This window comes from Mustela nigripes, chromosome 8 (genome assembly GCF_022355385.1).
Source record: "Mustela nigripes isolate SB6536 chromosome 8, MUSNIG.SB6536, whole genome shotgun sequence".
NCBI lineage: Eukaryota > Metazoa > Chordata > Mammalia > Carnivora > Mustelidae > Mustela > Mustela nigripes.
In genome coordinates, this window is record NC_081564.1 from 384,268 (window position 1) to 408,216 (window position 23,949).

Here is a 23,949-nt window from a genome sequence, read left to right on the forward strand (position 1 = left end):
TCCTGCGGCCGGTGCTGTCCTGCGGCCGGTGCTGTCCTGCGGCCGGTGCTGTCCTGCGGCCGGTGCTGTCCTGCGGCCCGTGCTGTCCTGCGGCCCGTGCTGTCCTGCGGCCCGTGCTGTCCTGCGGCCCGTGCTGTCCTGCGGCCGGTGCTGTCCTGCGGCCCGTGCTGTCCTGCGGCCGGTGCTGTCCTGCGGCCGGTGCTGTCCTGCGGCCCGTGCTGTCCTGCGTGCGCCGCGGCCGTGGGCGCTCCGGGTGCTGCGCGCGCTGCGGGCCTCCGGGAGCCTTTCCCGCTGGCTTGGCTGCCCCGCGCCAAGGTCTGGGTCCTTCCGACTCCGAGAGGACGGGGAGGTTCTCGGAGCAGACGGCGAGGCCGAAGCGCCCACCGTGGGATGCCCGGGCGAACGCGGCCCGCAGGGGTGACTTCTGTCTCTCGTCCCGGTCTGCAGCTGAGGGGACCGGCCCGCCCGGGAAGGCCCGGCCTTGGCCGAGAACGCAGGTGGGGGCAGAGACAGCCGGGAAGGCGGGCCTGCGACCCCGGGTCCCGCGGACCCCCTCCCGTTGGCTGCTGCTGGCTTTGCCTTCTCTCATCCCCTTAAGACAGCTTTAGCGGGATTTTTTTATTTTGAAGATCTTATTTATTTACTTGTCAGACCGAGAGCACAAGCAGGGGGGCGGCAGGCAGGGGAGAAGCGGACTCCACGCTGAGCAGAGCGCCCGATGCGGGGCTCGATCCAGGACCCTGAGATCATGACCTGAGCCGAAGGCAGAGATTTAACCCGCTGAGCCGCGCAGGCGCCTCTGGAGTGTCTTTGTGTGTGTGTGTGTGTGTGTGTGTGTGTAAAACTTTCCTTTTTAATTTTTAATTTTCTGTTTTGAAGTCATTTTAGATTTCTAAAAAATTGCAAAAAGAGTATGACAGAAATGCACATGTGAAAAGAAGCTCAACTTTTCCAGCTAATAGTGAAATACAAATTAAACCGGAAATGAGATATTACACCCGTTAAAATGGCTAAAATAAAAATACCAAAAATGCTGGTGGAAATGCTGAGAAAACTGGGTGTCTCATTTACTGCTGGTAGAAATAATAAAGCTTCAGCCAGCCCAAAATCAGTCTGGCAGTTGCTCAAAAATGTTAACTGTGCACTGCTTTTATCTTAGAGAAATTTTATCTTAGAGGGCATTTATCTTAGAGAAATGAAAACTTATTTCTACGCAAAAACCCATATGTGAGTATTTGTGATTATAGTTTCTAAACACTGGAAGCAGCCCAAATGTCTCCCGAGGGCTGGATGGCTAAAGGGACTGTGGCACATTCATACCTTGGAGCACTACTCAGCGGTGAAGAGGAAGGCGGTGCTGGTTTCTAGGGCGTTATGCTAGTGAAAACAGCCAGTGTGAGATGTGTATTGTGTGATTCCATTTATAATGAACATTCTTGAAAATTTACAGCGATAGAGAAGAAATGAGTGCTTGTCAAGGTTTGGGGACAGGGGCGGAGGTTGGTGTGACTGTAAGGGGTGGTGGAGATCTTCGATATGGTGGAACCGTCGAGTCATTATCAATTTATTTATTCATTTAGATTATTATTTTTTTTTAAGATTTTATGTATTTATTTGACAGATCACAAGTAGGCAGAGAGGCAGGCAGAGAGAGAGCAGGAAGCAGGCTCCCCGCTTAGCAGAGAGCCTGATGCGGGACTCGATCCCAGGACCCTGAGATCATGACCTGAGCCAAAGGCAGCGGCTTAACCCACTGAGCCACCCAGGCGCCCCCAATTATGAATTTAGGCGGTCATGGGATTCTGTGCAAAGACAGCAGGGTGATACAGGCCGTGGCAAAGCTTGGCCCCTGTCAGCTTCCTGATGCCCTGCTGCGTGTAAGTTGTCACCTGTGGGGCCGCCAGGAACCATCCATACTAGTTTTCAACTTGAGTTTATTGGTTTTTCCAGATAAAAAGTTAGATCCAGGGAAGTGTTCCCTCAGACCCGGACGTTAGTATCTTACATCAGCACTGTAAGCAGGACGGCCTGGAAGCGGCCCGTATTCACTGTGCGCACCCGACTGGGTTTCCACATTGTCATCTTTGTGCTCGGTCAGTCAGGGTTGGGCAGATACTTGGGATTCTAGACCATGGGGCAGCAAACCGCATCCTGGCAGCCAAACCCAGCCTCTCCTGTTTCTGTAGAGTCTTACTGGATCCATGGCTGTCGTGAGTGTTGGAGAGAGCTTCAGCCCCAGTCTGCGGCCCTTTACGGAGGTTTGCTGACCCTCGTTCTGGCCTCAGCCTCCCCTTGCTTGTAGCTCCCTTCTGCTGGCGAGGGAATCCCAGATCCAAATCCTGGCTTTTCCTCAGCCGTTCATCGGGCTGCCTGCTGGTTCCTAGAGTAGGCAGAGGGGGCTGCAGAGTGCGGCCTGTAGCATGCGTGGCCACATAGTGCTTTTCATCGACTAGGTCAGTTCTCTCCCACCTGTTTGTTTCTAACTTGCAGTGCAGTGGAGCTCACTTGTTCTGGTTTGTATTCCACTGGGGGGCCTTCCCCCATCTTTTTTATTTTTTTAATTTTTTTAAAGATTTTATTTATTTGACAGACAGAGATCACAAGTAGGCAGAGAGGCAGGCAGAGAGAGAGAGGGGAGGAAGCAGGCTCCCTGCTGAGCAGAGAGCCCGACGCGGGGCTCGATCCCAGGACCCTGGGATCATGACCTGGGCCGAAGGCAGCGGCTTAACCCACTGAGCCACTCAGGCGCCCCATCCCCCATCTTTTTTAAAGCAATTTTTTAGTATGTGAAGCAAACATGTTCCTAAAAGTCAGAACAAATGAAGTCACAGTGTTGCCCTCTGCTGGGCTGGCCCTCAGGACAGTTCCTCTTGTCAGTTTCCACCCTCCACCCCCAACAGTTTCCCAAGCTCATTAGTTTCTGCTTTATTCTTCCTTTTGTACAGTTTTGTATATTGTATTCCTAATATTAATGACAGTGTGTTAAAACCGTGTCTTTGTTTTTACTCAGATTGACTTTGAGCGGATTCTGTTGTGCTAGATTAATAAGCCTGTGTTAGTTGATGACTTAGTAACCAGAACTGACTGTTAAGCGTAATTTGTCAGTGTCAAACACAGCAGCACAGGTTTGACGGGTATTATTTTACCTAATTTTCATTGCCGCCTAAGAAGTAGAGCTGTTATTGTGTCCGTTTTATAGGGGAGGAAACGGGCTTGGAGTTTGCACAGCGTGTCCAAGGTCACATGGTTACTGCTGTGACGTGCCCTACTCGTTCGGCCTGGCGCTGGCTTGGCTGCAAGGACAGAACCCCCTTCAGACTAGCCCAGGTTAGAAAGGTAGATGCGGCGCATGGACATGGGAACGGTATGAAAACTGCTCTCGGAGGAACAGATGCGGCCCCTGTTTATTCGGGGCATCCGCACCGCTTCTCCTGACCCCGTGCGTGTGGCTTCTCCCTACCCTGTGCCTTTTATATCAGTTTCCTGTCCCTGAGCTACCTCCGTTGCTCCTGTGTCCAGGTGCTGCGGGAATCTGCTTAGGTGCGCTCCCTGGGTAGAGTCCTGGGCCAGTAGGCCACCCCCTTCAAGTTCTTTGGCAGCTTTTTGGGGCTGTGCAGCACATTCATTGTTTAAAAAGCTAATATCGGGGCGCCTGGGTGGCTCGGTGGGTTTAAAGCCTCTGCCTTCGGCTCAGGTCATGATCTCAGGGTCCTGGGATTGAGCCCCGCATCGGGCTCTCTGCTCAGCGGGGAGCCTGCTTCCCCCCACCCCCGCCTGCTTCTCTCCCTACTTGTGATCTCTGTCAAATAAATAAATAAAATCTTTAAAAAATAAAATAAAAAGCTAATATCCCTTTTGCAAATAAGGAACGGCCATTTTTGAGACCTTGGAATTGGGTGGGGGAAGGTGGCATTAAAATTTGTGAAAAAAGGTTTACAGGGGCACCTGGAAGGCCCGGTCGGTTGAGCTCTGGCTCTTGGTCTCAGGGTCTTGAGTTCAGGCCCCGTGTTGAATTCCATGCTGGGTGTGGAGCCTCCTTAAAATAAATAATAAAGAGATAAATAATAAATCCATAGAAATAGGGTAATATAATGAATTCCTGGTTTGTAGTCATCGTCTAGCTACAATAGATATTAATATTTTATGAATCTTATTTTATCTGTCACTTATCTGCCCTCCCTTTTGTTCTCCTGCTAGAGTAATTTATTTTAATTTTTTAAAAGATTTATTTATTAACTTTAGAGGGAGAGCAACTCAGGCAGACTCCCACTGACCACAGAGCCCCCACATGGGGCTCGATCTCACAACTCCAAGATCATAACCTGAGCCGAGGTCAAGAGCCAGACCATTAAAAAATAATAAATAAATAAATAAATAAGTCAGTCAGACCATCGGGGCACCTGGGTGGCTCAGTGGGTTAAAGCCTCTGCCATCAGTTCAGGTTATGATCCCAGGGTCCTGGGATCAAGTCCCGAAGCAGGCTCTCTGCTCAGCAGGGAGCCTGCTTCCTCTCTTCCTGCTTCTCTGCCTACTTGTGATCTCCGTCTGTCAAATAAATAAATAAAAATATATATTATAAAAAAAGGTCAGACCATTAACCAACTGAGCCTCCCAGGCATCCCTAGAGTAATTTATTTATTTAAAAAATACTTTATTATTGGGGCGCCTGGGTGGCTCAGTGGGTTAAGCCGCTGCCTTCGGCTCAGGTCATGATCTCAGAGTCCTGGGATCGAGTCCTGCATCGGGCTCTCTGCTCAGCAGAGAGACTGCTTCCCTCTCTCTCTCTCTACCTGCCTCTCCATCTACTTGTGATTTCTCTCTGTCAAATAAATAAATAAAATATTTTAAAAAAATACTTTATTATTTTTATTTTTAAATCGGAGAGAAAGTGAGCACAAGCAGGGGCAGTGGCAGGCAGAGGGAGCAGCAGGCGGGGGAAGCAGGCTTCCCGCTGAGCAGGGAGGCTGATGTGGGACTCCATCCCCGAACCTTGAGATCATGACCATCAAAGTCAAAGGCAGCCACTTAACCAGTTGAGCCACCCAGGCATCCCACCCCTAGAGTAATTTAAAGTTAATCTTGAAAGTTCTATCATTTCATCTGACAGTACCTCTTAGAACTGTATACTCCTTGGTTTTATTGATACATTGTGTAATTCTTTCTTCATCCCTTTTAGGAGTTTCTCTTTTTCTTTCCTGTGGTTTAATCCTTTGTATTTATTCCTTGTTATTCCTGGTGTATTATTGGTATTAGAATCACTGTCCACATGCTCATGGCTCGCAGGTCTTTTACCCACTCTGAACTTGTAAAGCTTGGACTTGAAAATTGAAATGCCCTGTTGGTGGCCGTAAGGTGTTTCTGACGCTATAATGCTTAAGTCTCCATCTGTCAATGTCTAGGATTCTCTGTCTCAGGAGTCACTCCTAGGCATCCGGACTGGAGATCTGGGTGTTATTCTAGACTGACTGCAGTTCCTCAAAACCCTCCCTGTGGCATCTGATACATCCACCCTTAAAAACCTCCAGTTTTTCTAATCTGAGCCCTTGTTTCCAGCCTGTTACGGTAGCACTAGTCTGTGCTCCCTGATTTCTTACCTTCTTCCCAGTTGTTGCTGACCATGCTTAAACCGTGCTTAAACCTGCAATCCCCAGGCTTAACTACTCTTTCTCCAAAGGTATGGATTAAAGCGTTTGCTGTAGCTCAAACCCACTTGCTGGGTAGCTGTGTAACTTGAATAAGTTACTTAGTGTCTCTGTGATCGAGGTTCTTCATCTGTAAAATGGGGGTGCATAGTAATTATAACCTGCCACACGGAAAAATCGTAGTGTCTTTATACGAGAGCCAGGCTCTTGGAAAGACCCAAAACATAAAACATTAGCTACTTGTTATTAGTATTAGCAGAATGACTCCAAGAGTTTCTTTGTGGCTCCCCTGGCTAAATCTCTGGATAGATCCCCTTTATTTATGGAATAAAGTACAGAATATCAGCAGACTGTATTTCTGGAGTTGGCGTTTTAATGGGGTTTTTCGCTCACTGTGTTCCACATTATCCTTTAGCAACAAGTGAGCCTGCCTGTTTCCCCAGTATGCTTACTTTCCTAGAATATTAGTGTGATTGTATCATGGAATAGTACCAGTTCCAACGTCCTTATCCAGAAATTGCTTATTCTAATTTTGTTTAGATTATTATCAATTTGGAGACCAAAAACTTCAGAAAGTTCTCTTAGAGGGCGTATAGACTAAAAAAATCTGGAGAAACACCGAATTGAAATGAAACTGAAGCCAGCTTTTTTGCTACTGCTGTGTTGTTTTGTTTTTTTTAAATAAGAAAAGATGTACTTATAGCCATCACCTTGATTTTTGTTGTCTTGGGCCCAGGCGAAATGACAATGGATGCCATCTTGGCGCGACTGAAACTCCTGAATCCTGATGACCTTAGAGAAGAAATTGTGAAAGCCGGATTGAAATGTGGACCCATTACCTCGACCACAAGGTTCATCTTTGAGAAAAAATTGGCTCAGGCTTTATTAGAGCGTGGAAGAACGCTGCCTTCACATCCTCCTGGCTGCGACACCTCAAGTGCCACTGCTCTGAGCCAAGATGCACAGAAGATGTCGAAGTCTGCTGTAGAGAGTCAGGCTGAGCAGGTCGGCTTGTCTGAAGACAGAGATTTTGGTTACAGCGTGGGCTTGAATCCTCCAGAGGAAGATGTCGTGACATCTAAGACCTGTTCCGTGCCCTTCAGTGCTGCCACTGGGGTCAGCGGCCACAAAGCTGTGACAACGGCGTCTGCGGAGCCGCCTCTGTATTACGGGGTGTGCCCGGCGTATGAGGACACGCCAGCGAGAAATGGTAGCGTAACGGGCACCTGGTGTCTCTTCTGCAGGTGGTTTGTGGGCAGCAGGGGCCGGGGCTTGTGAAAATCTCAAACCCCAGAGAAGAAAAGAATTTAATCACCATAATCTCACCCACCCCAAGTGAACCATTGTTAGCGTTTTTAGGTAGAACTCTGCTGAATTATTTATAAATGTATATCTGAATTTTTAAAAATGAAGAAAATTGGTTTCTGTAAGACATGCTTCACCTTACAAATGGTTTTGGCTAGCTATCATTTGATTAGTTCCCTCCTTTTTTTAAAAGATTTTATTTACTCATTTGACAGAGAGAATGAGAGAGGGAACACAAGCAGGGGGAGTGGGAAAGCGAGAAGCAGGCTCCCCGCTTCCCTGCAGGGAGCCCGATGCAGGGCTTGATCCCAGGACCCTGAGATCAGGACCTGAGCCAAAGGCAGACACTTAATGACTAAGCCCCCCAGGTGTCCCCCCCTCTTTTATTTTTTTTATTCAACAGAACCTGAACACATTTTATGTTAATATAAATGGCTTGTGCAGGTATAAGTAGTTTTCAGCATCAAAGAATTGTAGTTTTTAAAACAAAATTTTTTTTTTAAGATTTTATTTATTTATCTGACAGAGAGAAATCACAAGTAGGCAGAGAGGCAGGCAGAGAGAGAGGAGGAAGCAGGCTCCCGCCGAGCAGAGAGCCCGATGCGGGGCTCGATCCCAGGACCCTGAGATCATGACCTGACCCCAAGGCAGCGGCTTAGCCCACGGAGCCACCCAGGCGCCCCTTAAAACAAATTTTTATTTGAGAGTGTGAATGAGTGAGCCTGTGCAAGCAAGTGTGAGCCGGGGTTGGGACAGAGAAAAGGGGAGAAGCAGGCTCTCTGCTGGGCAGGGAGCTAGATGCAGGGCCGGATCTCAGGACCCTGACATCACGACTTGAGTCAAAGTCACATACTTAACTGACTGAACCCCCCCATGCCCCAAAGAATTGCAGTTTTCAATCAGACGAAAGTAGATTTAGCACTGGAAAGCATTAATGAAAGCCTAACGTTGATTAGACTGTCAGAAATTACAGACTGGGGGGCGCCTGGCTGGCTCAGTGGGTTAAAGCCTCTGCCTTCTGCTCAGGTCATGATCTCAGGGTCTTGGGATCGAGCCCCGCATCGGGCTCCCTGCTCAGCAGGGAGCCTGCTTCCTCCTCTCTCTCTGCCTGCCTCTCTGCCTGCTTGTGATCTCTCTGTCAAATAATGTCAAATAAGGTAAATGTTTTTAAAAAAATTACAGACTGTTATTATGGTGATGTCATTTGTGGTGATACCCCAAAATAGATTTGTTAGCCATATTATGTACCATGAGTAGAATGGAATATTGTTCACCATAAGAATTTTTTAAAGGATTAGTGACACTGGAAATGGTCATGATGCAATTTCTATTTATTTATTTATTTGTTTGTTTATTTATTTATTTATTTGACAGACAGAGATCACAAGTAGGCAGAGAGGCAGGCAAAGAAGGAGGAGAAAGAAGCAGGCTCCCTGCCAAGCAGAGAGCCCAATGGGGGCCTGGTTCCAAGACCCTAAGATCATGACCTAAGCCGAAGGCAGAGGCTTTAACCCACTGAGCCACCAGGCACCCCTCTATTTATTTTTAATCTTTATTATAAAAGTTGCCTTTTTTTTTTTTTAAGATTTTGTTTATTTATTTGACAGAGATCACAAGTAGGCAGAGAAGCAGGCTCCCTGCTGAGCAGAGGGCCCGATGTAGGGCTCGATCCCAGGACCCTGAGATCATGACCTGAGCCGAAGGCAAAGACTTAACCCACTGAGCCACCCAGGTGCCCCATAGTCATCATTTTTAACTTGCTTTTATTATTTTTTTTATTTAGAGCATTAATTCAGGAATTTTATTTTTTAGTATGAAATAGTATCCTTAGATATAAAGTTAAATGTGTACAAAATAACTTATTTTTATATACATGTCCACACATATGACCAAGCTTATTAATCATGTTTTTTCACTAGCTAAGGCACTTTTTCTTCAAGATTAAAAATCTGAAATATTGGGACACCTGGTTATCTCAAGGCAGTGGAATGTACAACTTTTGATCTCGGGTTTGTGAGTTTGAGACCCATGTTGGGTGTAGAGCTTACTTAAAAATAAAATCTTTGGGTGCCTGGGTGGCTCAGTGGGTTAAAGCCTCTGCCTTCAGCTTACGTCATGATCCCAAGGTTCTGGGATCGAGCCCTGCAGTGGGTTCTCTGCTCAGTGGGGAGTCTGCTTCTCCCTCTGCCTGCCTCTCCCTCTGCCTGTGCTCTCTCTTTGTCAAATCAATAAAATCTTAAAAGAGAAAATAAAAGATTAAAAAAATGGAAAGGCAGATGTTTAGCCACTGAGCCACCCAGGTGCCTCTAAAAAAAAATCTTTAAGAAAAAAATCTGAAATTGGGGCGCCTGGGTGGCTCAGTGGGTTAAGCCGCTGCCTTCCGCTCGGGTCATGGTCTCAGGGTCCTGGGATCGAGTCCCGTATCGGGCTCTCTGCTCAGCGGGGAGCCTGCTTCTCTCTCTCTCTCTCTCTCTGCCTGCCTCTCCATCTGCTTGTGATCTCTCTCAGTCAAATAAATAAATAAATCTTTAAAAAAAAAAAAAAAGAAAAAAATCTGAAATATTAATATGAGAGAAAAATCAGACAACTGGATAACAGTTGTTTATTACAAAACCCATGGTCTTCAGGCGTGAACTAAGTGACGGTGTCTCTGGTTACTCCTAATTTTCCTGTTACTTTTCCCATGCAGAAAGGATTTATGTTTATGAAGATAGAAAGGAAGCATTGCAAGCTGTCAAAATGATCAAAGGATCTCGATTTAAAGCGTTTTCGAGTAGAGAAGATGCCGAGAAGTTTGCTAGAGGAATTTGTGATTATTTCCCTTCTCCAAGCAAAGCCTCTTCACCTCTTTCTCCTGTGAAAATGACATCGGTCTTCAGCAGCGGTGGAGTGAAAGGTAAGTGATGTGACGGCTCATTTCTGGGTGTTACTGTCCTTGGCGCCCAGGTGTTCTGTGCTGTCTTCCCCATGGACTGTAACTGGTTTTCTCCTCTGAGAGAAGTCTGATTTGCACGGGAGTAGAGAGCCAAGGCCCAGGCCGTGGAGGATGGGTCGGTTGCCTGGTCTGAGAAGGACCCTGCGGAGAGAGGCAGCGGGGCACTGAGCGGGCCAGGCGTCTGCTCCAGTGCCTAAAGCTGGCAAGGCCAAGGGGGAAGCATCAGAAGGACCACGGGGGGTCCTTTTGTTGGGCTCCTTTTGTTCCGTCTCTCCTTGCTGCCTGTGGGACTTGGGCTTTGCTAGATGCCGAGACAGCCATTTCCCCGCTGAAGCTCCACCTGCTTCCAGGGCTGGGCCGGCTGCTCTGACCCAGACCTGCTCTGACCCAGTCTGCAGAAGTCGAGCTCACCTGCACGACCTGTCTAGTCCGAGATCTGACCTTACCCACTCCGGCTGCAAACCAGGGTCTGTGAGAGGCCTTTTCCGTCAGCACCGTGCAGAATCCCAGCAGCCTCTGACTTTCGCCTAGCATCCGTCTTGTCCCCTCCAGGAGTTCACAGGTGTCCTGTTTCCCAGGCCGCCTGGGACTCCCGGGGAAGGCACCTTCTCCTTGTGGACATAGGCCTTCCATCAAAGGCCCCATCTGCTGCTTTCCCCTCATCCTAACTTGGCCTGACACAGGTGCCTCTTAGAGGGAACCGGGGTGATTTTGCACAGTTGGTGGTCTGTGCAGACAACCCTCCAGAGACTGTTTCAGACACTCCCAGGTGGTTGTAATCAAACAACAACAAAAATCACTTCGGCTCACTCTGCCTCTGTGGGCACGTTCTGTGTGCTCGGAAGTTCTTGCGTGGGTGCGGCTGCTGTGCTGTTACGGAAGTCCAGTCGGGTCCTTCCGTGCTTAGGCTCGTGCTGTAGTGACGTTTGTGCCATGTTGCTGGCGGGGACGTGTGCCCTTCGGCTCTTCTTGCGAACTGGTTCGTTCATGTTACCCCCAACTAGGTTTTAAGCTTCTGTGGGAGAGATTTTCGTGGCCCTCAGTGTAGCACACAGTGGGCGATGAGAAAATGTTTGTGAAATTCAACGTTCTTAAATTCTGTCTCTTAATGACAGATGCCGTGTACTCCTCAGAGTCAGAAACTATCAACAGAGAACGAGCAAACAGTTACAAAACCCCCCGTACTCAAGATCTCACTTCCAGACTCCGAAAAGCTGTGGAGATGGGAGAAGCCGACCTCTTTTCGGATCTGACCTGGAGTAACCCCCGGTACCTGATCGGCTCCGGCGACAATCCGACCATTGTGCAGGTAAGCCTGCTCCGAGGGCTCTTGCCTCGGCCAGCCGCGGCCGATGGAAACGAGGCTCAGCACGCGCACTTTTCTTTCAGGAAGGGTGTAGGTACAACGTCCTGCATGTCGCTGCCAAAGAGAACCAGGCTTCTATCTGCCAGCTGACTCTGGAGACCCTGGAGAACCCCGAGTTTATGCGGCTCATGTACCCCGACGACGAGCCGCACATGCTGCAGCAGCGCATCTGCTACATCGTGGACCTGTACCTGAACACGCCGGACAAAGCGGTGAGCGGGCCCCACCGACGTGCTCGCCCGTCGCGGCTGTCCCCGTGAGCGTCCACTGCGTCCCGCGGCGTGTGGACGGGAGGTGCGCGGCGACGGAGCTCGGCCAGCTTAGGAAGGGGTGGGCGACAGCCAGTCACACGCGAGAGTCCTTCCCTCCCGCCCACCCCCGACGCTGGGCAACCGGAGTCCCAGCTGTGTGCAAAGACAGGTCCCTCCTGGCCTTCCAGAGCGGCCTGAGCTGGGCTTTGATGGGAGGATGAGCCAGTGTCGGAATTTAAAGAAAGAGAATTGAAGGGGTTTTAGTACTTTTTATTCTAGGTATCTACATACTACCTTTTTCTTTTTCCACTTAATAATAGGAATATTTCCTATAGAAAGGGTTTTTTTTTTTTTTTTTTTTAAAGATTTTATTTATTTATTTGTCAGAGAGAGAGAGGAGTGAAAGTGAGCACAAGCAGACAGAGTAGTACTCAGAGGCAGAGGGAGAAGCAGGCTCCCGGCTGAGCAAGGAGCCCGATGCGGGACTCGATCCCAGGACGCTGGGATCATGACCTGAGCCGAAGGCAGCCGCTTAACCAGCTGAGCCACCCAGGCGTCATTTGAAAGGGTTTTTAATGGTGCACATGCTTACGTAAAAATTTCTCAACAGAAGCACTTTACGTATTTATAAGACATTTTATGTATTATGAGACAGAATCCAGTGATAGCTTAGAGCCAAGGATTATAAGCTCTGAGCAAGCCTAGGAGTTTGAAAAACTGGTTGGCAGGAGAGGGAGTAGCAGAAGCATGTTGGAGTGGGGCACCACTGTTTCATGACAACGTGTTGAATGTGACACGTTGAACTCCAGAATTGCAAATCAAGACTAACTTATGTATTTATTTATCTGACAGAGAGACACAGCGAGAGAGGGAACACAAGCAGGGGGAGTGGGAGAGGGAGAAGCAGGCTTCCCGCTGAGCAGAGAGCCCAATGTGGGGTTCGATCCCAGGACCCTGAGATCATGACCTGAGCCGAAGGCAGAGGTTTTAACCCACTGAGCCACCCCCTCCCAAGATAACTTTTAAATCAACAAGAGAGAAAAGGGGGAATAAAGATAAATTTGGCCAAGATAGCAGAATTATAGAAGGAAGTAAAAGAAAACAATGATTATATGAAAGCAACATAAGTGTAAAGACAAAGGAGCGAAATCAGAGTTATGTCCGTTCAAACGAAGGGTGAGCGGACTCAGGAAGGGCTCCTGACTGGATTAGTACAATCAGGAAGTGCGATTGGAACATATGAGAGAGAAACACAGTTTTCCCTGACGTCTGTGCAGTATTCACAGAAAATGCGCAGATGCACGTGCATGGGGACCACTTAATACCTTCTGGGGCGTTACAAGCCGTCTTTGACCATAACTCACCAAGAGTTGGAGTAAGTTCAGTTGTTGGCCACAAACGTGTCAGAAGTCACGGGCACCACAGACCAGCGCGGTGAGAAGCAGGGCTGTGCCAGCCGGCAGCATTGGAAGAACCCAGACCCGGCTGTCTGTGCGGGAGCAGCAGTTTCCAGCAGGGGTGAGGAGAGAGGTTGCGGTCAGGTGTGCACATTTGGAAGCAGGTTAGAGATGGGCGTTCTGTGGCGTGAAAAAGAGCCGTGGCTGGAAGGAGCAGTGGTGTTGAGGTCCCTTTGGATGCTCTGAATGAGTGAGAACATTGTCCCCGATCTGCAGTGACCATGGTCCTCCCACTGCCGCAGGCCTGGCAGGGGAGGTCAGGCTTCTAGAGCTTGGGCCACAGGCCTGGAGTTGTCTCAGGTACACTGTGAATCAAAGTCGTAACTTGGAGAAGGCACCAGGGCAGGTCTAGCAAAGGACAGCCTGTTTTTGTAAATAAAGCTTTATTGGAACACAGCTATGCTCATTCTAAATGTTTGGTTTCTGGCCCTCAGCTGAGAAGGTTTGCCAAGCTGGACAAGAGGGCGGGATGCAGTTAGAGCTGCTGTGGGCAGGCACCTAGGGGCGGGATGCAGTTAGAGAGGGCTGCTGTAGGCAGGCACCTAGACGTTTCCGGGTTCACGGCGGCAGTGGATGTGAATGATGAGATGGTCCTAGAGGCTGTGGAGCAGGGGATGGGTGCTGCCTTGAGGTTACTTGCTCATACAAGATCGGTCGGGTCACCTAGAGGAGGACTTGTGGACAAGCTGGCAGTTTGAGTGCTTTTAAGCAAGGTCCATGAGGAGTCTTGGCAGCCTGGACGAGAAACTAAGGGGATGGCAGGCGTACGTAGCATGTGGAGGGCAGAGACACCTCCCAGGGACTTCAGAGCTGGGATCTGCAGTGCTTGGTAATCACAGGTGGACTGCGTGGCCGTGTCCCCGCTCTGATAGACGTGAATGGGTTCTGTTTTGGCTGTGCTGCATTTGAGCCTGTGGTCATTCAAGTGAGGGGACCCAAAAGTCATTTGCTCTATAGTTGTCAGTCACAGGATGCTGTTACACTAAGGCGCACGGATCTTAAGGCCTTAGTTGAAGGTATCTGGGGAGGGGTGCCACTAAGGGCAAGTGAGAGCATTGACAAGCATCCCGGGGTCAGGAGTGGAGAGTTTCGTTTACTAGATATTAGCCGCTAGAGAGAGTTTCTTTGGGTACAGACTGCGTTCATAGACTTTGTTTTATTCTGGGTGTTGCCTCTACTTGTTTATCTCACCTTTTTTTTTTTAAGATTATTTTTATTTATTTAGAAACAGCACAAGTGGGGGAAGGGCAGAGAGAGAGGGAGAGAGACACTCCAGCAGACTCTGTGCTGAGCGCCGAGTCTGACGTGGGCTCAGTCTGACAGCTCTGAGATCGTGCTCCGAACGGAAATCACGAGTCACAGGTGCCCCTGCTCATTTCCTCTTTTGAGCATCAATTACATAACTCTGTACTGGGCCTGAGTCTTTAAAGCGCCGTTTACTGAGCAGGTGTCTTGCCCTTGTTCATTTATAAACTCCCCCGGGCCTGGCACCCCCCCAACACTGGCAACAGTAACTGGGGCGCCGGCCTGGCCTCCAGCCCTGGCTTAGAGTGGGCACGTGCTGATGCGCCGGTCAGGCCTCAGAGAGAGTACCAGCGTCTTTTTATGGTCTTCGGATTTTGAGGGTTTTTGTTTGTTCTGCTAAATACCTATTTTTATCGTAAACAACCTTAGGAAACAAACATTTTTAAATAAGAAATACTCTTTCTCTGCACCTTTCTCAGGGTTATGACACGCCGTTGCACTTTGCTTGTAAGTTTGGGAATGCAGATGTGGTCAACGTGCTTTCTTCACACCCTTTGATTGTAAAAAATCCAAGGAATAAGTTTGATAAAACTCCTGAAGACGTAAGTATCTATTAAAATGCTGTTCCTCTAGTGTTAGGCATGAAAATATGTGAACTCGTAGTCTTGTTCATAGCTACTGTACAGTCCCAGTACTGACTGTGTGAATGTGTTTGCCTCGTGGGCGCACCTTAGAGCCATGATTACTGAGTAAGATGCACCGTGAAGAAGAAGACGGTTCTGTAGAATCAGGAGGGAGTAAACTGCCCATGTTGGCTGATTTTATTTTCCTGAAACTGGTGGTCATTCGTTCTCAGCACCTCATGAGTTGCTTTTTTTTTTTTTTTTTAAGATTATTTATTTATTTGACAGAAATCACAAGTAGGCGGAGAGGCAGGCAGAGAGAGAGAGGGAAGCAGGCTCCCCGCCGAGCAGAGAGCCCAATGTGGGACTCGATCCCAGGACCCTGAGATCATGACCTGAGCCGAAGGCAGTGGCTTAACCCACTGAGCCACCCGGGTGCCCCAGCTCATGGGTTTTTTATCAGGTTCTCTCTGTGCATACCTCGGTTGACCAGGGAGTCAGGGAATGGAGGAGGAGGAGGTGGTGATGGTGAAGGTGATGGAGGTGGTGGGAAGCTGGTGAGGATGGTGGTCGTGATGAGGTTGGTGGTGCTGAAAGCGGCTGACATGTGCTTAGCTCATTCCGTACCAGGTGCTGTCCTAAGCCCTCCCCGGTGTTCTCACCTGACCCACACAAGTCTTGTGAGGATTGATACTGGCAGTTGAGCAAAATGAGCTCTAGAGAGGGCAGAGAGAGGTCATCTGTGCCTGGGAGGTGGGGGTTGGGGAGGTGGACCTGACAAGAGCTAGGTGGGCGATCTGGTTCCGTGCGCTGGAGCTATTGGCTTGCTGACCTGGACCAGGCACCCCTTTGAGATGGGATCTGTAAGGGCTCCAGGCTGGTCGTGAACGCCGCCTTTGTAGCTGCTGTGGCTTCCTAAGTAGTGCTTATGTTCTGTAGAACCTTCAGAGTACACATAAGCAAAGAGAGAAAATTCACCGTTCAACAACTCAGAAATTACTGTTTTTTTTCATGTGTCTGACTCAACTTTTTGTGTGCATGAGTGTGTGTGTTTTTTCAATATATTTGTCACTTGTTAAGGGCTATTCCTAAAGCATTTGCCATTTGTCACAATCGGTTACACATTTAAAAAAATAAGTTGCGCTGCTGACAGGACACAATAGAGTTGTTTTCTCTCACAGGCTGGCAGGAGATGGCAATTCTGTGGCCCCTTCCGTTTTTGAAGGGTACTGGTTTTTTATTCTAGCGAAAATGTTCTCGTTGCTACAGTTCTCTAAGGGGAAAGTTGACTCCTGTAGTAGCAAGAAGAAAACACTGTGTGGCACGCTAAGTAGGAATCCTGCTATAATCAAGCCAGACAACAGCCACGGACAGGCCCAGGCCAGGGAGCTCTTGCTGCTAAACATTAGTGGCCTGTCGGCCTGTCTCCGCCCTGACCAATGGTGCCTCTCCGGGCATAAAACTGGAGTGTGTAGTTGAGCACGAAGAAAGACAAAGTTCACCCATAGAGTTTGTTCTCGTCCTGACCACTGCAGCTTTCACAGGACATTCTGGAAGAAAGACCGTTTTGTTCAGCACATGTCTTCTGATTGTGGGCTTCATGAGGTTTTCAGCATTAGGACACAGTCCTTGCTTTGTTAGTTTTAAAAGTTGCTTTTATAAAATTATTTTGGGGGAAAATGTGAGAAATTAAGATACAGACTGTTCACATACTGTGTCTTTTTAAAACAGGTGATTTGTGAAAGAAGCAGAAATAAGTCTGTGGAGCTGAAGGAGCGCATTAGAGAGTACTTACAGGGTAAGGTGGGGCCTGGCGCGGGGGCGGTGAGGACCGCCAGTGGGAAGGCCCTGGACTGCGCGAGCCTGGCCTTACGCGGCAGGAGCAAGCTCCGCTCTCAGGGTGGCAGCCCTTCCCAGGGTGATCTCCTGCTCCTGGACCCCCAGCTCGCACGCCACTTGTTGTCATACAATCCCTCCTTGGAAGCCTTGACCGTCTCTGGGAGACGGCAGGTTGTCTGTCGTCAGACTGGTGCTCATGGCATCACCCCGTGATGTCTGCAGGGATCCCACGTGGTGGTCCCTCTGGTTCCCGCCCCCTGAACGCAGCCTGCACATCGCCAGGGCAGAGGGTGGAAGGAGCCCTTTGGTCTGGCGTTGGCTCGGCTCGTCAGCAGCGCCCTGTCAGCCCTTCTGGGTGCCGCCTTCTGCGCCATGGCCTGTCTCTCCTTTCGTGGTTCTTGGGCCCCCGCTTCTGCTAATCTTGTTGGCACACAGAGTATGTGGGACTAAAGAGGGGTGTCTGCCCTGCCTTCCTGTCCGTCCTCCAGGGGAGGAAGAACATGGGGCTAGTTCAGTGGGTCTGGCAGAAACCGGCCTCTTGCCCAGAAGCTCTGGCTCGGAGCTTCTGCACACTCTTCATCACTGATCATTTGCGAAGCCCCTGGTGTTCCTCGGTGACGGTGATGCAGCCGCTGATGCGGGGCCACGCCCAAGCAGACGCCTTACCTGGGCTGTCTCCTCCTCCCAGGCCACTACTACGTGCCGCTCCTGAGAGCCGAGGACACATCATCTCCTGTGATTGGGGAGTTGTGGTCTTCAGACCAGACGACCGAGACCTCTCATATCGGCCACGGGGGAGGCAGCCCCAGAGATCCTGTTCTGACCTTGCGAGCCTTTGCGGGGCCCTTGAGCCCGTCCAAGGTGAGCTACTGTAGAAGCTTCTGGGAGCCAGCTCCTGGCTCTCCCCACCAGGAGTGTTGGGTATTCCGGACCGGGGCTCGTGGAACCCCAGTGTCTGGTGACGGGGCTTGAAGGACATCTGCGGGAGGAACAGGAGTGCCTTGAGCTGTCCCTCACCGGTGAGCCGGCATGAACGTGGTGGTGAGCCCACGCTTCAGAGAAGCCTAGTTTACCTGGGCAGCCGCCATCATCGCCTGGCCCTTCTGTCCGTGTCACGGCCCTTCCCGTGCCACGTGCCAGTTGGGCTGGGCTGTCCACTCCCGGATTTGGGGGCGTGTATGGCCGCAGTGTGCCGACTGTGAAGTTCACCTTCAGGGCTGAGGTATTTCCCAGGCTGTGTGTCCTCTTTCTCGTTAGAGATTTTAAAGGGGCGCCTGGGCGGTGTGGTTGGTGGAACGTGTGACTCGATCTCAGGGTTGTGAGCTTGAGCCCCACGGTGGGTGTGGAGATAACTCAAAAATAAAATCTTAAAAACAAACACATAAGAGGAGACCTACTGTATTAATATTTAAGAATAATTATCTTATTTTTAAAAATGTATTTATTTGAGAGCAAGAGAGCAGGGGTAGAGGGAGAATCCCAAGCAGACTCCCCACTGACGCGAGGCCTGACACAGGCCTGGGTCCCAAACCTTGAGACCATGACCTGAGCTGAAACCAAGAGTCAGATGCTTCACCAGCTGTGCCAGCCACGCGGCAGTGTTGATAGTTGTAAATAACTAGTTACTTGCAGTTACGGAAGTGTCTCCAGGAACAGGTGTTATCAGGTAGGTTAGATCTGGTTGCATAAAACAAAACTCTGAGTGACTTAAAAACATAAACACTCATTTTCCTCTTGTGTGATGGGAAAGTGACTTGAGGCTCTCCGTGTGGCAGCTCTGACCCTCACAGCCCAGCCTGGGCCCCTAAGAGGGAGGCTGTGGAGCCTTGCCAGAGCCCCTCGGTGCTGCTGTCCTAACGTGGCCCTGCGGTCTGTCCAGCTGCCACACAGGAGGGCACGTTGCCCAGGGTGTGAGGCCAAGGAAGGGTGCCGGGAGGCACTCCGTGGGCTCTGGTGCTGGTGCTGCCCGCGACTTGGGGGCATAGCACAGCTCAGGACGTTTTCTCCTCAGGCGGAAGATTTTCGCAAGCTCTGGAAAACGCCACCTCGAGAGAAAGCAGGCTTCTTTCACAATGTCAGGAAGACGGATCCAGAAAGAGGCATGGAGAGGGTGGGAAGGTACTGGCTTTAGCACGGCGGGACCGGAGCTGAGTGGCAGTGTCGTTTTGTATGTTGCATGCTTCTGTGTTGGCTGAGGACAGAGAGCTGTTCCAGCTGCAAAACAGTCATACCTGGGAAGTGCTCATGGGGTTGGGGGAGGGGTGTAAAGCCTTTTCCCTGCGGTCTGACTCCTGCAGACGTCGCACACTAGTGGCAGAGGTTCTGGCGGTCCCTCTCCAGGCAGAGACTCATGGCAGCGTTTTGTATGATGGCCGTACGGGGGGGTGTCGCTTGGCAAAAGAGCAGGAAATAAAACACAGGAGGCGGTGTGGCCAGAAGCTGCTAGTAAAAAGTCCATGAAAAGTGTTTTCTCCATAGTCAGAAATCTAGATAACAGTGTTAAAGCTACACTGAATTGTTTTAAAACTTGTGTCTCAAAATATAGACTTAATTTTAGATTCCCAGCTTGAGCTTTTGTGCCTAAACAAAACCAGAATTCTCTCCAACTTCATACAGTTGTTTTAAGGAAACAGGATGGCTATTCTGGTGATAGGGATTCACGTCTGACCTGTTGCCTCTGTAGCGTGTGGTGCGCGTGGGGTGGCCGCGGCCCCTTCTCTCGCCATGGCTTCAGTGCGCACAGTGTGGCGGCCCGTGTCCGAAACCTGCTTATTAGTCTGGCCGTGCTTGAGAAAACGCCGAGTACTGTTTTACGCCACATTTACGATACAGTCAGAGTCACAGCCGACACTCCAGGCACTGCTTGGCCCTTCTGACACAGTGTGGCTGTTTTCTGTGTGGTCCGTTCCGTGTTTTCCGACTGATGCATTGTCTTACTCTTGCAGGGAGTTGGCTCGTGAGCTGGGGTACCCCTGGGTCGAATACTGGGACTTTCTGGGCTGTTTTGTTGATCTGTCTTCCCAGGAGGGTCTGCAAAAGCTAGAAGAATATCTCCGTCACCAGGAGGCAGGCAAAAAGGCCCCACAAGACTCGGGAGCAGATGAGGCCTGTCGTCAGGAGAACCCCTCTACCTTTGGTAAGGACGCACAGCGGTCTGTGGGTTCTCAGGACCAGGCCCTGCCCTGTGGGCGCACCCCAGCAAGCACGTCCGTGTGGAGAGCCGGCGCCTGCTACTTCTGTCAGCCGCTCGTGTTCTCGGCTCCTGGTGTCCTAGCGAGTCAGGCGGGAGGGACCAGCCCCTGTCCCGCCCCACGCAGGCCTGTCCCGCCTCACGCAGGCCTGCCCTTGACCTTGGTCTCATTTTCCTGCCTTTGCAGGTGGGGGCTGGACGCTGCCATGTCCCTGTGCGGGGTCTTGCTTGGCTTTTCCCAACGGGCAGCGCAGGCGCTCTCTGGGAGTCTGAGCAGGTGGATCTGAAGGGGAGGCCGTTGGCTGCTGGTCTTGGGGATTTGCGGCTGCACCGCATGATCCCTCGCGGACTGTGTCACCCACCCCTCAGAGGAGCTGCTCTTTCCCTTGTAGGCCGTGCTGGGAAGTGCAGCAATTCCATCTCTGTGAGGGCGTTTCTGGATGACGACGACGACCTGAGCTTGGAGGAGATTAAAAATCGACAGAACACGGCTCGAAACAACACCCAGCCCACAGTTAGCACTTTTGGGGACTCGAAGTGTGACATCCTTCCCTTGGAGCAGGAGACCAACCTTATAGAAGCGTCCACCCTGACCAGTCCCCACGGCAGCAAGAATGGGTTCTGTGGCCCCCTGAGCGGCAGCAGGACCCCGGGCAGGAAGAGGCCGGAGGCCCCAGGCGCTGGAGAAGCGCTCATCTCGCCGGTCTCCGGCTTATCGGTTGAGTTTGATAAACTGCAATTGCAAGACCTAGGAAGTAATTTTCCCAAGACACCAAATAAAAACGGAAAAACTAGGGACAGGAAGAGCTTCACATCAAGAACGGATGCCACGAATGACTTGTTAGAGCCGCCTGCTGCTGACGCGCTTACGGAGAACCAAACCAGGACAGAGAGCGAAATGTCAGCCAAAATGGCTAAAATACGTCTGGGTCCTGATACTCCTGTGCCCGAGGTTCAGCAGAACTGTGGTTCCATGTCCTCAGAGCCCTCAGGGGTCCCCACGACGAAGGAGCCTGTGGAGAGGCTCTTCCTTTTTGGGTACGAGTGGGGGGTGTGCACGGGCGTGAGGCTGTGGGAGTGAATGTGGGAGCGCGCCTGCAGCTGTGGCAGGCCGTGGGGTGCCACGTGAGCTCACGTGGCACTGTTCTAGTTTTCTTAAACCTTTTCTCTGCCCACGACCTGGTCGGACGTGCTTTTCTGGCTCCCAGCTCTTGCCCGAGTGTGTAGCTCCTGGTGCGGTGTTGCCGTCCAGGTCGGTGGGGCGCGCGCTCTGCTTTCCAGCCCGGCCTCACGCCTCGCTCTGCTCCCAGGGAACTGGTTCTCCCCAGAACAACTGGAACTGTACCGAGAACTCGGTGGTTCTTGGTGGAAGAAAGCCCATCCTGGGGTAATCTCAGCCTCCCAGGGGACAGGCCTTCTGGGTCGGGCTTCTGGTCGGTGACCCTGGAGGTGGAGATACTCAGTATTGGGGCCATCACGCCCCCGGTGGGACAGTGCCTTCTGTCTGCCAGTGTGGCCTCTGTCGCTGCACAGCCCACATCGTGGCCCTGACAGCTGGGTCTGCTGGTGGCAGGAACGGACCCGCAGCTCCTGGCCTCTGCTCGCCCTCTGCTCCTGTCCTAGGCTCTTGAGTAGTGGCGTTGGAAGTCTTTTTAATCACGAGTGTTTCTGCTTTTTCTTTCCTTTTTTTCTGTCATGTAGAGAGGAGCCGTCAAAACTGGATCGAGATGTTTTGGCCGCTCTGGAGTGTACAGAAGTGGACCCTCAGCGGTACCCGGCCGTGCACAGATGGAGGAGTGCCGTCCTGCGCTACTCCCCCGCTGACAGACAGAGGTCTGTGGTCTGCAGGGTGACCTGTGTTACACCGGGCTCGCTGGTAGCTGGCTTCCGGGCCGCCCGCTGGTGACTCAGTGTGTTCACGTAGCGCTTCGTTCGGAGCGCTGCTTGGCCAGGCTGACACATGGCACCGGACGAGGCCGCGGCTGGCGGACCCCGCGCAGACGGGTGTGCGGTTAGGTGGGAAGCGGAGGGTGCTGCTGACCCAGTGGGGGAGCAGGTTAGAAGCAGCCGGGAGCCGTGTTCGGGGCCACACGGGACTCGTGTGGAAAGTCATAGGTTCTGTGAATCTTCGGGGCTCATGGTCCTGAGGTTTGCAGCACCCGTTCTGGAAGCGGGTGGTCCCCCAGGGCTTGGGACAGAGCCCATACCACCCGTCGGTGCTGACAGCGCTTTCTTGGTTTCCTCAGTTGGCCAAGCCCTGCGCTGAAAGGGAAGCTGGAGTCTCAGCAGCTGGATGTCGGTGGTCCCCACAGCTGCAGCCCCGGGAGAAGCCCTGGGAAGCCCGGGCCCGCATCCCACTCCCCAGGCCTGGGCAGCCCTGGGCGCTACAGCCCCGCGCATGGGAGCCACCTCCGCAGAATGGCGCACCTGGCACAGCTCACGGCCTTGTAAGGCTGCTCCAAGCTGCTGGGTGGCTCGTTCTCTTCTTTGTTTTTAAAGGAAAAAGGGTAAAGTGTTTATTGCTAAAACTTACCAAAAAGAATATATTCTGATTAATTTATTAGTCCTCATTTTGAGAGTAAAAGGTTTTTAGAAAATGCAAATGTTTTGTATAAAATTTAGTTTTCTGGGGTTTGGGGAGAAGTTGATAGAAGCAAATCCAGTTACAAACTTTCTGAGAATCGTGAGCGTGTAACAGTGTGGACTTGAGCTCACGGTGGGCAAGCGGAAGACGCCGTTCCCATCGTGAGTGTGCCAGAAGCCTGGGTGAGTGCCAGAGCCGGGGCTGCCAGTCCCCCGTTCTTACAGCAAAGATGAATTTCGTGCCATCTTCCTTTTCTGGGAAGGGTCTCTGACTTTTTCGTTCCTGATAGAAATCTTTTGTTCTGCCGCTTGGTCCCAGTGGCTTAGACCAATTGATAAGGTGCGTGTCTGGGGGCAAACAAACGTGGAGATGACTTAGACTTGCAAGTTTGACTCATCGCAAACATTTAAATTAGTGACCAGAAGATAAAACCAGCTTTTCTCTGGGAATAAATTCTCTGGTCCGTGGGAGTCCTGGGAGTGGTCCCCGCACTTGACGAAGCAGCAGCTCTAAGGAACCTGTGCTGCCGGTCACTGGTTTCATTGCAGGGTTGTGCCAATAAAGTGATCTTTAAGTTCCCCGGGTTTGAAATTTATTGCATATTTCCAGAATCACTTCCACTGGATTTCCTTTATGAAAGAGTGTTGCATTGTAGTATAGAAAGTAGAGATTTGAGTCCCGGTCAGTAATCTTGCTCCATTTATTTTAACTTCCCCGTGGCCATGACCTTCTGGGGGTCTGCCTGGAGCATGGGGGTCATCTTAGAACCACTGCCGTGATTGATACCCAAATCTCCACACCTGAGTTACTTCTCTCCGGTGTACACGACTCTCGCGCACTGGGGGTGCTCTGTGAATATTTCCAGTGTTTGATCCAAAATGGAAGACTCTACCAATTTTTGCTAAATCCAGTGCCTTTTGTAAATCACTTTTTATTCTCCTGAAACTTGCTTTATGCGAATATACAGGGATACTAAGTAGGCGTGAGATTTTGTTGTTGCTGTTTATAAGAATTCTGAATTGGAACTTGTGTTTAAAAAAAAAGAAAAAGCTTATTTCTTTCATCTGCTAACAAGAGACAGGTCAGGAATATTGGAATCAAGATTTGGATTTTAAAACTTAAAAGCTGGTTACACAGGGTGTTTTCACTTGTGTAACAATCTGGATGTAACACAGAAAAATACATTCTATTCTGAAAGTCAGTGGCATTTACAAACGGCATATTTGTTCTCAAAAGAAATTAGAATACAGATAGTACATCACAGCAATGATCTGTTTTCTGTAAAATCCTGTTACGCATATGTTGTAAATATTAGGATGGAAATTAAAAGTGTTTCTGTCCAAATTTTGCAGACTGTGGTTCTTATTATCTGAAGGTTTAGGTTATCTTTGCCTGTTTGTCCATTTGTTTATATAAGGTGGTCCTGGCCCCAGTTAATGCACTTTTTTTTTTTTTTAAAGATTTTATTTATTTATTTGACAGAGATCACAAGCAGGCAGAGAGGCAGGCAGA

At 50.4% G+C, this 23,949-nt stretch overlaps 1 protein-coding gene across 2 annotated transcripts in view; it reads left to right on the forward strand.

The window, feature by feature from the left end:
- The window catches only part of ANKLE2 (ankyrin repeat and LEM domain containing 2), a 23,590-nt gene extending 575 nt beyond the window's left edge, over window positions 1-23,015 (forward strand). Inside the window, exons 1-13 of one of the 2 annotated variants that reach the window (XM_059408127.1) lie at window positions 7-497; window positions 6,379-6,852; window positions 9,637-9,843; window positions 10,998-11,191; window positions 11,272-11,460; window positions 14,681-14,803; window positions 16,556-16,622; window positions 17,352-17,524; window positions 18,675-18,781; window positions 19,609-19,799; window positions 20,246-20,891; window positions 21,555-21,686; window positions 22,100-23,015. In XM_059408127.1, the coding sequence (XP_059264110.1) occupies window positions 6,384-6,852; window positions 9,637-9,843; window positions 10,998-11,191; window positions 11,272-11,460; window positions 14,681-14,803; window positions 16,556-16,622; window positions 17,352-17,524; window positions 18,675-18,781; window positions 19,609-19,799; window positions 20,246-20,891; window positions 21,555-21,686; window positions 22,100-22,304 (2,703 nt within the window). In that variant the 5' untranslated portion in view covers window positions 7-497; window positions 6,379-6,383 and the 3' untranslated portion in view covers window positions 22,305-23,015. Of the gene's footprint in view, window positions 1-6; window positions 498-6,378; window positions 6,853-9,636; window positions 9,844-10,997; window positions 11,192-11,271; window positions 11,461-14,680; window positions 14,804-16,555; window positions 16,623-17,351; window positions 17,525-18,674; window positions 18,782-19,608; window positions 19,800-20,245; window positions 20,892-21,554; window positions 21,687-22,099 lie in introns of those variants that run through there. The other variant, XM_059408126.1, reaches the window with a different exon arrangement.
- The last annotated feature ends 934 nt before the right edge of the window (window positions 23,016-23,949 follow it).